Genomic DNA, 12,563 nt, shown 5'->3' with positions numbered 1-12,563 from the left:
AATACAAATGATGTTATTGAATTCATGCGTTTACTTGATCTACATTAAACTGATTTACTATGATTAGTCTGAGCTTTAGCTATGATTATTCAATTAAACGTCTTGTTGTTTGGTTGTATTACTTAAATATAGATATATGTGTATGTACGGGTATGTAAGTGTGTGTGTGTAAACTTCTGTATGCAAATTGTGCTCCCTCCTTGTAATGACCCTCAAGAGAGGGTTAACAGTATTTCTAAATAAAATAAATAAACAGGTCATTTCGTTGTTGAGGTGCTCGACTATAGTATTTATTATCAAGGTCGACTATATCGGTTATTATTAAGGTGTCTTGAGCTGTTAAAGTGCAGCAAACACTTTCGTTGTTTAGAAGGCCTTCCTCTGCAAGAAAAAAAAACATTGATTGGCAGTGATTGCAACCCCCCCCCCCCCCTGACTGTAACGATAAGATAGAAAATTGAGCAAAACAGCGGGATTATTTTACAAGTCATGAATGGCAGAGTGGAACCATTGTCTCAGTTATGAAGATAATGTCAAAATAGTGTAGGGGCGATAGTTGAAGTTTGACAATTATATTTACTATGCTTCGCAGCGCAATGAAGGTGTACATTTACATTGTCACGCGCCTATAGCTTTAGATTTCCCGCCATCTGCACGACCGTTTTTTTTAGCAGTAGCCTTGAAATTTATGTCTTATCCCAAGTATTATGTTGATTTATTCGCTTTATCAGGCAGTAGAATGTATTGGCGACTAGTCAAGACTAGAAGAGAAAGTACACTCCTGACTGGGTCTTGGTGTAGGCGGGACAAAACAGCTACCGTGACTCTCAAGGTCATGGCCGGATTAACAACGAATGTTGGTCATGGGCAAATTCTCATGCAGCCCCCCCCCCCCCCTCCGGATCCCTTTGTCATCTGGACGGCTCCCCTAACTCCCTACTACACTACTGGATTTGACCCCACGCTTAATTTCAACTGCACTCAATAAAAACAGAACAAAGTGCGATCAATGAGATTCATGCGACAGTAATGCGGCGGCGTTAATTTTAAAGCCCACAGAACAGAAACTTAGCCAGTAACGCGACTGTCGGAAAGGGCAACACGTATGTGTCTGTTCAATGGCAGAGCACCGAGTATCAGGGAATGGCCACGTGGGATGCGGGTACTATTTTTTAGGTAATCCGGTTTGCCAGGCACGAGCATGTCTTGCTTACCGACGCCGTCAACTTTTAACAGCCGAGCGGTTCGTAGTCGAGCGTACGCGGTCGATCACGGCGCCGTCACGCAGGAGCAGAGCCGGTTAGGTCACGTGACCCGCTCGCCGGGAGAAGAGGAGCTGACCAATCGGAGCGCGCACCGGGGAGGAGTAGGAGAGGCGGTGGGGTATAAACTATTTCCGCCCTTCCACTCTGTGAAGATGGTCGATCAGCGAAGCTGTGCATCGCGGCCGCTTGGCTGGCCTGAGCGGCGCTACTTGCGGGAGATGAGACGCGGGAGATGAGACGTCAACGGCGACGGCGTTCCGAGCGCGTTGCGGGCGATAGTCGCAGAAACAGTACAACCACAGCTCCGATGTTTCAACACATTTCACTTCGTTGAACTGGCGGCATTTTTTTTTCTTCCCACTTGTCCTAGTACTGATGAAATTATTAGAAATGAAGCCTGCACTAGTTCAATTTGGCGTCGCTGACATGTGGGTGTGCTTGCAAACAAAAATAAACATCGTCCAAGCACTCCGTACAGTTGGTTAACCAGTGAAGCTGAAACGTGCGGCCCCAGTGTTTAGCAGTGGATTAATCCCGACGCTGTATTGAAGCGTTTCTCAATTATTGGTTACATGTTTATGTTTCTAGTGGAACGCAAGTGCCAATGGCTGCCTGATGCTGTTAACCAGGGGCCGTATTCTGTAACGCTTCGGTTTTCGAAGGATTCGGTTTGCGTGCAGCGATTGGTCGCCGCCTGGGTGACGCCATCGACTCAGGGCGCGAACGCATTTTTTGATGACGTCACGCACATGTCAATCACGCGGAAACCGAATTTGTCGTCTGCTACGAAGCGAAGCCGCGCGCGCTGCTTCGGTCTGATCCGAAGCGCGGTGTGCCGTGTGCAGAGCCTGTGCGTGCCGTGTGCACGGGCGAGATAGCGGCACTCGGAGCAAAATGACCGCGTGTGCGGTGCCTGTGGCGCCTGTTATCGTGCTTTTCGCGAGCCTCCGTGATAGACAGCGACAACCTCGACGTCGACAAGACGCCTTTGAGATGACAGACGAGGGATTCAGGCGACAATTCATATTCTAAAAAGAGACAGCGCTCCGACTGTGCGAGGAACTTGAGTGTGTATTTTGACCGCAACGCGAAGTTAGCGTACGACGTCCCACCTAGCGGCATAAATGGGTCAACCGAAGTAAACAAAATTCGTTAAGTCACTCACCGCCAGTACAACTCACACATGTTTCATGATGAAAAACGTAAACCTCATCAATACCATGAACAAATTATTTTTATTTACCAAAAAGCGCTCGTAAATTGCTATATTTTTACTCGGTTTGTGACGTTCACTGCCACAAAAAGAAACCTTCGCGCCGATTGGTCTCTGTCCCTTCACTTGTTTTCATTACGTCAACGGACCGCCCCAATGTGACGCCACCGCCAAACCGAATCCTTCGAAAACCGAAGCGTTACAGAATACGGCCCCAGGACGCCGAGCTAACTCGAGATATCGAACGCATGCGACAATGGCGAGTCGAGGAGACGGCGTTGCGGGCAGAGCAGCGTCAATGTGGCAATGGCGGGAATGCGTTCGCTAACGACGTCCCTAACGGCGCTGCCAATTACGCGCGTGCTTGGGTGCGACGTGGAGGACGACATTAATGACGGCACAGCCAATGGAGATGTTTAGCGATATATAGGACGAATGATTTTTCGTTTCGCCTAGCCATATACAGCTTTAGCTGTTAAAAGCCACAGTCTCGCCCGAAAGGCGAAGCATCGATTGCGATAGCAAATTAGTAGACAGCAGTGCGAAGTAAGGATATGAGATTTGTCGGCCGTATAAACTTGCAAAGATTCGCTTACAAACTAACTAAGGACGGTGTCACGCGCGCGCAGGTAAACATGAGCACATCTCGCTCGATGAACACATCTCGCCCTGATACCTAAAGTCCCTAGTTTTTCTGCTCTCCAGGGACTTTACTACTACCGAGCCACACTTCAAGTTTCGGTTTTGGGCACGGAGGAAGATTGTTTTGGGCGAGCGCGTTTTGAAGGCTAGCTGGAACACGTTACGCCAACTGCGCTAATCGACACTGCATTTTTATTTTTGCTTCTACTGCTCAACCACGTGCGGTCTTGCTGCCAAATCGTTTTATGATTTAGTAAAAATGATTGCGAACGATCTTTACAAGCCCCGATCGAATATGTGTCACGTGCAATTTCATAAAGTAGACGCAAGACGCCTTGTGAAACAGGGAAATGTTTATTTTGCTCTAAAGAAATGCTCGTTCCGGGCTTTTTCTACATTCATCCAACGTTGTGGCAACAGGTGAGCAGCAGTGGCTCCCATACGCAGCTCGTGGACGGCATCAGCTGAAAAAAAGTAAATTACAAGCACGTGTCATTTGGTATTTAGACGTTATAGGTATACTGCATGTAGAGGCGAAAAATGCGAAAGGGGTGAATGCGCAGCGTTACAAACAAAAGCAATTCGCTTTTACATAGACAGCGTAGAAAATACTTGACTCATCCGAAACAATACCATAAAATTTGAAGACAATATCTGAGTTCCAAGCATTCCCCCATTCCCAGGCAGTATTTCATGCACTTTAGGAGCACAAATACATGGACGACTCAGCGTTTCCAAAACTACTTGGCCTCACCCAACGCAATTATACGCTACGTACACAGAGATCGCCACAACACAGGCTCCAGAGCCAGACCATGCTAGGCGCTCGCAGAATTTTCTGCTCGCACTCAAGACAAATGCGTGGGTGCAAAGCCTGTTTTCCGTCGTGCAGACAGCAGAATTTTTTAGTTACAATCAAGTTCGTAGTTTTTGAGCTCCTCGGCGTTATCTTTATCCTATTCTGCCAGCGCAAGCAACACACTCCCATATTATCACTCTTGACAATTGCTCATCGCGTTTTCAACAAGCGTGATTACCGAAAGAAGGTATATGTTGTTTCGGGGCCATAAAAAGCGTCCCAAACGTGTCCCACTAACATTCTGTACACGCCAAACCATTTGCCACCACGGCCGAGCTGCTTTTCGCTAACTTCGCCATAACGCCCCGCGCAGCGAGCATGCCTCAACACTACCCCAGAAAGTAACGAAATAATTACAATAATGTTGGGGCTCAGAAAAAGCGTCACGAACTTGTCGCAGTAAAATTCAGTACATGCGAAACTAACTGCCTCACACGGCCGAGCTCCTTTTCGCTAACTGCGTCACAACGCCAGGCCCAAAACACTGCCAGTATTAGTTGCAATAAGGTTGGGGCCCATAGAAAGCGTCAAAACCCCGTCCCAGCACGATTCATTAACGCAAATGAACTGCTCCAGGACGGCCGAGCTGTTTCTCGCTAACTGCGTCACAAGTCTCAGTTCTGTGCCGTAGGCTTAAATTGCTTGAAATCCATTGCAGACTGTCAAATAAAATTTCTCACCTTGTCGTAGTCCAATAGTGCAGTGGTGCCGAGTCGATGTGCAGAAGGAACGCAAGAATACGCCGCGAGCGTAACCCAGCCAGGCTACATTAAAAAAAATGGCCGCATATTTGCTTGCTTCGTTGCAAATGACGTCGAAAGACGATAGTCTTCTGCCGCTTCTGATACGTAACACCCTCTTCTCCCCCCTCCCACCCCTCACGCTCTTCCCCTCCCCTCTCACTTCTCCCATGATGGATGCAATGCAGGTTCAGCTGAATTCAATTCAAATTTCGCGCGCTTGCTGTGCTATCGCGCCTTTTTTACTGTTGGCTTAAAGCCGGCTACAGAGACGCGGCTGCAGTCGCTTTGTTTTTAGCGCATAGTGCCTCTTCTACCCCATTTCTAACGCGTTGATTTTTCATTTGCTAATGTAAAAACCAGTACAATGTGTAGTCTTAATTAAATGAACGCTGTGGATCACGGTTCTGCACACGTATTTTGCCTCAAACAGGCCTGAGGTTTCCTTTGCGCTGTATAATATCGACGTCTATGACTCCGTGCCACCAGTGCTAGCAGCTTCGTTGGCTTTGGCCGGGCGGTTGAACTGAGTGACAGACAAAGTTTTTCGCGTTGAGGTAGCCCAAGAAAGACTATCCTCTTTTAAAGGGACACTAAAGAGAAACCGGAAGTTGAGCTTAAATGATAGATTATCCTTTCACGATCACAGCCATACCATTCTTACTGCAAACAGATGTTTAATAAGCGAGAAAATAGCGAAAAACTGAAGGATAGGTGCTGATGCCCCTTAGAATTTCCCGCACTACGCGTTGGTGACGTCGGAGATTACAAATGCAGGCCGGTGGCGATTGGTCGAGAGCGATTTATTGCTGTTAATAAAACGCAAAATGAAATACACCTTAAACGTACATAAACAACATTTGCCAACTTTTTAAACCATTTCAAGCGAGGAAGTACAAGTTTAGCACAAAAAATGGCATGGCGATACATCCTGTCGTGATAGTTTCGTAGTTTCGTTTTTGGTGAATGCATCGTCGCGCGCGCCTGTTCCGCTCTACGGTGTTTGGTTGCGTGTTGCGTGGCTCGAAAAACGTTGACTTCGCGGGAAACAGCTAGAAAATGCCTCATGTGTGTAGTGTTGAGGGCTGTATAAATGGCCCATGGCGCTTGCTCAGGGGCAGCGGCAGTGTTGACTCGATTGTGCCCTTTCATGTGGTGTCGCGCGGTGAGCCCCGGCTTCCAGGCGTTCGCAATGGCTCAGTGCTCTGCCGATGATAAAACGGCAAAAGAGCCAGAGAAACTGATGGTGTGCTCTCTGCATTTCTCGCCCTCGGATTATGTGTAAAATCCTGCCCTCGGAAAGTATCTTGGCGTGCCCCAGGGGCCAGTCCTTTCTCGAGCAGCTGTTCCCTCAATGCGGCCTTCATCAAACCTTCTACCGGTGCCCCTGCAGCAGAAAACTGGCGGCTTGGTGAATGTTGAATGTCATTAAATAAAGCCACGAAATACCCATACCAATGTACGTGCGCAACTTTCTACGCTTGTTCTGCCGGGAACATCGTAGCCTGGCGGACCGGACGCTTCGCCTTCCGTCGACGAAAATAAAGCTCTGCTTTCCACCGGCGCGGCCGGCGGCTCACCGCCATCGCACGCGGAAACACCTACCGCTCGAGCACGGAGGATCATTTCGCGCTCCGTTTCACTGAATATCGCTGAAATGCAGTCCTGCTTCCCTGGCGAGCTCTTCGTTGCAACGTTCAGAGGCAGCAACAGTATCCATCGCGGCGAACGCAAACGCAGCGACCATGCATGCAGCCATGATGCATCCAGCGCCTCGGCTGTTTGCGCAAGCGGTGACGTATCATGGCGCATTCTGATTCGCTGAGAGCAATGAAATCTGTGACGACACTGCTTCAGCGCCAAATCTGGGGTGAGAGAAATTGAGGAAGAGATATTTGGTCTTTTTTTACGAATTTCTCCGCTAATAACTCATATTTTTGCACCCAACAAAAACTGCATGCATTCCTGAAGGTCCCTCTTTTATTCCAGCTGAGCTTCCTGTTTCTCTTTAGTGTCCCTGTAAAAAAGACCCTATGTCACAAAAGCAATGTTAACTTAATTTCACGTTTTTTCGACACTCGCGGCAGCTAAGGGACGGCCGTTACTACTAGCGTGAAGTATTTCCTTTGGCCAGATTTCGCCGATAGTCCCCTCTTGTTGAATTTCTCTATTAGCATAGCGCATACGAAGGTACCGGCACTCGTCGCATGCACTTTGTCTGCATAAAAGAAAGAGGAGGCCCGCGCGGGCGCGCGCTTTGTGCTAGTCGCAGATCTTTGTCATGATGCGGCGCCCGCGCTGCCAAGCCATAAGCAGCAGTCGTCGCCGGAGTAGAACGCCCCCCCCCCCCCCCCCCCCGTCTGCCTCGCTTCTCTCCATGCCCCTCCGTGACAGAAGACGGCGCCCTTCCACCCGGCTTTCTCCCTCGCGCGCGTGGGATTGAGCTGCGTTTGTCGGCTTACCCTCGCAACTACCACTCGCACATACACTGTACGGCGTGCTGCAAGGATGTCGTCGTGTTCGGAATTCATACGGAACCTCACGGCGGCGACGACGGCAGAAATGCGCTTGGAGTTTCCATACAGTTACACTCGCAATAAAGTGTGTTGTCTGAATATTCTGCCTGGATATTCTGCACGGTCTGCACGTTGGACGCGGATTCCACTGGATGCAGCCACACCGATATCGTATGAGTTATTTGGAACACAAATGTGCATAACTAGCACAAATGGTTTCCAGCAAAACGTACTGACACGGACAGAAAGGGACGACGACACACGCTGGACTAGCAACAGTTGCTAGACTAACGTGTGTCGTCGTCCCTTTCTGTGCGTGTCAGTACGTTCTGCTGGAAACCGCTTGTGCTATGTGCAACCAACGAGCTCAGGCAAACGTTATTCTGAAGAACATAATTACTATGCCCGATGTACGCAACGAAACTGCATCGCAGAGGGAAGAATTGAATAAGAACTGAACATTACAGTAATTAAAATGGCCGTGTACCATTGTTAGAGCCCAGATAGTAGTGCGTGAGAACACATAATTAGAGTGGAGCAATTTTAGATAACATTTTATGGTATAGCCTGTGGGAATGTAAAACAAGCATTGAGCATGTCCTCATAGCAGGTAACAAAAACCTCCGAGCGATAAACAAAGACGAACTCAGTCTGCAGGGCACCTGATAGTTTAAGAGAAAGCTTGACCGCTGACCTAACCCAGATTTTTTTTATTGAAATACATGTAAAATGTTGAAATGTTTTATGAGACTACTACTAGACCAATATGAAAATTGTCTTTGCAATAAACCGAGAAAATTACTTTATATTGACTCTATGAAGCACAATTTAGATATAAAACCTAAAATTTTAAAAATAAAGTTTAAAATTTGTAAGTTTCCCAAACAATGAACCACAACGTTTAGAAGTTCCTAGCGCACGAAATAGAGGTATGACCGTTCAGTAAACTGCATACGTTAGAGCGTGTAAGAGGACACATTTTACATATAAGTTGACAGATGACAAGAAATTGTTAGAATATTTACCAAGGTTTAGCTATTCATTTATTCACACATAAAGGTATACTTAAAAGTAATCTTCAATGCATTACTCTTGTTTGCTGTAGATGTATTATAAAATGCAATTTACAAAATGATGATATCATTTTTTGAATATTGATTTAGTAATGTAAATTGGGCAGATGTTTATTTTTATTTAGCAATTTTTGCAACCTAAATTTTAATTTTGTATGAGAAGATACGATAATGTTACCCTTTTTTTCAAATGCAAGAATCCTAATCAAATTCGGTGCCGTGGTTGTCAACAAAACAGCTTATCTTTTTCTATGTATTCACATGGGAGCCAAAGCTAAAGCTTTCTTTTAAGGGCAGTAGGAAAAAAGTCGCAGTTTCGCCCGAAAGGCGAAGCATCGATTGCGGTAGCAAATTGGCAGAGAGCCATTCGAAGTAACGATAGCAGCTTTATCGACCGTATCGACTTGCAAACATTCGCTTGCTAACTAAATTAACAAGAATACCATCAGCGCGCACAGCAAACATGATCACACTCGATGACCACAGACACTCGCTGTCAAAACGCTGGCGTGGGGAAATGCGGCAGCAGCAGCGAGCCAAGTGAACTTCCTGCTGTCTATCGCTTCAACGCAAACTGAGCGCCGAGAACACACAGCACACACACACACACAGCTAGGAGCCGCGAACACACGTAGACTGCGCCCCCAACGCAGACAGCTCTCAAGATACGGCCGCGTGAACGCGCGCAGCCGCCGCATACGCAGTTGCAGCCGTAGCAGAACGCCGCCCCTACCTCCTCTCCCCCCGGGACCTCGCAACATTAGCTGGGTTTCGCGCGGCGAAAGACGGGCGCACTTCTTGCCCGCTTTCCGCCCTTTCGCACGGGAGAAATCGAGGCGCGATCGTTGGCTCCGCTCACACGCCTTCAATCGCGCATACAGCGTAGGGCTCCCGGCGACAGTGTTATCGCCTTTGGACTTTATACGGAACCTCACGGCGACAATGACGGCGACGACGACGGCAGAAATTCGCCTAGAGTGTCCATACAATTGCAATCGCGATAAAACGCAAACATACCTCGGCAATACCGCCATAACAATTGGGAGGAAAATTTAGGCGCAAAGCAACCAAATCATGACACGAAGCAGATGTTTTATTTCGCTAATGATATTTTCGGTGAGGGGGTGAGGTATTATGATAAGTTCGTTATGCAGAATGGTGATAAACTTTATGAAATATGCACTGGCAAAATATTTTTCTGCATACGACTGAAGACGGGAGTGATATAAATGATTTATTTCTGTACTTGCTGCACAGTAGTATATACAGGTATATGCAAGGAAGAGAGTTATCCCGTAAGAGCATGAGCCTGGTTAGGATACCATATAGCAGCTAAGTATTTTAGCTTAGGTTTAGCTAGTTTCTTCTAAAGAAGTGTTCTTCTAGAAACGGGGGCCTTGCTAAAGTTTAGGCTGATATACCTCAATTCGCAGTCAACTTTTGATAAGATTAAATTGATATCACGTTTCCGTGATGATTATCATGCTATAAGTGCGCCTAAATGTCGGTATGAAGAACGATTAATAAATCAGCCAGCCAACCCAACTTTATTTTTCTTCTGAGATAGTTGAACTCCAGTATACATCTTCGAGTTAGTATCTTGCAAATTGATGTTATTTCAACAGAACGCAATTAGTGTACAAGTAAGCGGAAGACAAAATACATTTTTAAAAAATAAATCTTGCTTGTCGGCAGTGTTTATTCAGGCGTGGAGAAAATTATGCAAAAATACAACTTTTCAAAGACAACACCTGCCGGCAATAAATTTTCCTTCTCGCAGTGATCTGACAAGTGGTCGGGGACTGTTTTCGTGCGATGTTGAACGAAGCGCATGCCTTCAGTGCAGGTGGATATAGCAGGCAGGATGCGGTTTCTCTGGCAGCTCTGTGGTGTCATGTGGCTCACATCACTGCTCATATTCGGGATCGTACTCCTCCCAGCGCTACTAGTGTCCAGAAAGTTACGTGAGCTGTTCTTTGTCACTTCTTTTCGTGTCGGAGCCTTCATTTATGCAGACGGCATGGCTTCAGCCCGGCGCGCTGCGCTGAAGCCTCTGGAGTCCTTGGTGTCACGGGATCCCGCGCTCAAGAAAGAAAACGCTCTCCGGGTGCTAGAAATTGGCGCGGGTACAGGAGCGAACTTTGAGCACGTCACAAGAAAGATTAGGTACACCAACGTGGATCCCAATCCAGAGTTCGGCAACGTTTTCCTCAGAGAGCTCAACAACTACCCAAAGGTATAAACATTGAATTATTGCACCTTCAGAAAACTGTTCAGCGAAATGAAGCCGAATACATGCGTTAACCACGGCTTTTGAGGTTAACACTGAGAAAGCGTAAAGCAAGGGACTAAATGGAGTTTTAACTTGTCGGCTATGTCTTAGGCTACGTCCACACTTGGTCTCGAAGCAGGCGACAGCAGCGGCAAAAACTTCGAAAAATCCGCCTGCCTAGGCGGCAAAGTGGGCGGAAGACCGGGCGGCGAGCAAAATCGGTCTCGGACCGATTTTTACGCCATGACGAGGCGGAAACGCGGCGGAAAGTCGTTCCGCTCGACCGGAAGCTCCACTAGCATGTAAACATCCGGTCGTAAAATTGTACATGGCACCAAAAGTGTAGGCTGCGATGGTGCTCGACGCGATCTAGATCCACCACTTGCTCTACGACAAGAGGGGTACTAAAACGTACTCTCAGCAATACTCGCGATATTATTCAACGTCGCGCGACCGGAGGTGCGCCAACAAAGCCTTGGCGTGACCCAACTTCTCACGCTTTTGCAAAGCCGGGCGAACCCACCAGCGCCGCTTCCGAGATGTCCGCTCCTTCTGTTTATTCATTGTCCATTTCTAGGAAACAAGTAGGTAGAAGCATAAAAAACAATTTCTTTCTTCTCCCACTTCCATGGCACAAAAACGTTGGGCAGATTTCTCGTTGGCGCTACACAATTCTCTTCGCACGGGCGTGGTATGTCGCAGAAGTCGCGGGGCGCTTTTTTTTCATTGCGCGGTGCTTTTCTCGTCGCGACAATTGATTGGGACCATAGGTCTCAGGTCTCACGTAGGACGCGCAGGCTTCGGCGAGCCCCAACACAAGTTCCAGCCCGAGTTTTAGCTTTGGTGTACTGGAGGCTGCCGCCAATAATAGGAAATGATGAAATGTTATTACAACCTGTAAATAAAAGCTAATAAAGAAATATAATCACGCCTAGGCACCAACCTGTGACTCAGCGCTACCGTGCCCATGTGAGGAGAATTACGGAACGCCAACAAGGAATTTACCGAAGGTCGCAGATGACACGCGAAGTTGCGCGAAATGAACACATTTGATGAAGCGTAACACATTTGATGATGCGATAATGAGCACCACCACGCCGACAAACGTACGCAGACTAGATGGATGTGGGCGAAAGCGGCAGCGGCGGCCGCTGCGGTAGCAAAACAAATGTGAACAACTTGGACATGCGCGGCAAAGATTTTCCGGCCGCTTTGGCCTTTCCGCCCACTTGCCGCTTCCCAAGTGTGAACGTAGCCTTAGCGTTCCTGTATTACCGGGTTACCAGAGCCACGGACAGCACAAGCAAAGTTGGTATTGACATCTTGTGACACTTGGTCGAACATATTCATTTTTTGTGTTTATTTATTTATACTATATATCTTATCAGGGATCATAACAGGTAGGTCATGTACACAGGAAATCCTAACACATACCATGTCAATGTGTACAAATGTGAGAGCACAAACAGATGCACAATAAACATAGCAAAACAGTATGGTGAGCAAAAATAACAGAAAATGCTGCATGGCGATAAAGTTAACAATAATAAAAGTGGTAATAAACCATACGGATTATTCTTGGCATTACTAGTAATGGGTTAGGATAATGTATACAATAAGTTGTACAGAAAATAATAACACAGGTATGTTATAATTTTGAAGCATGTAATTCTTTTTCGACTAATCCTAAATATATAGGTAACATTTGGCTGTTGGTAATAGAAGAATCGAGTTGGTTCCGTTCACCTGCTATTAAGGAAAAAAAAATACTTGTGACATTCGGTATGAAATGAGAGTTCGTCGATAGTAAAAGAATGTTTAGGATGGGTGCGTCGTGTCTGTGTTATAGATACGTATTTCGAACTTTCTTGCGTATTCGGTTAACTGTGTGTTCAAAATTAAGCTTTACGAAATTTTTAAAAATCGCCTGTGGCAGGTAGCTTAATTGTTATCGATGAGCTGGGTTATTCGAAGAAATGGTCA

The 12,563-nt window shown here is 46.8% G+C and overlaps 1 protein-coding gene across 2 annotated transcripts in view; it reads left to right on the top strand.

The window, feature by feature from the left end:
* LOC119461730 (putative methyltransferase-like protein 7A) overlaps window positions 1-12,563 on the top strand; it is a 167,860-nt gene that overhangs the window by 123,782 nt on the left and 31,515 nt on the right. For both annotated transcript variants that reach the window (XM_049672062.1, XM_037723100.2), the window contains exon 2: window positions 10,150-10,544. In XM_049672062.1, the coding sequence (XP_049528019.1) occupies window positions 10,150-10,544 (395 nt within the window). The remainder of the gene's footprint in view (window positions 1-10,149; window positions 10,545-12,563) is intronic.

Source organism: Dermacentor silvarum, chromosome 8 (assembly GCF_013339745.2).
Source record: "Dermacentor silvarum isolate Dsil-2018 chromosome 8, BIME_Dsil_1.4, whole genome shotgun sequence".
Classification (NCBI taxonomy): domain Eukaryota; kingdom Metazoa; phylum Arthropoda; class Arachnida; order Ixodida; family Ixodidae; genus Dermacentor; species Dermacentor silvarum.
Note: the sequence above shows the minus strand (reverse complement) of the source record. Positions and strands in the feature narration are given on the sequence as shown.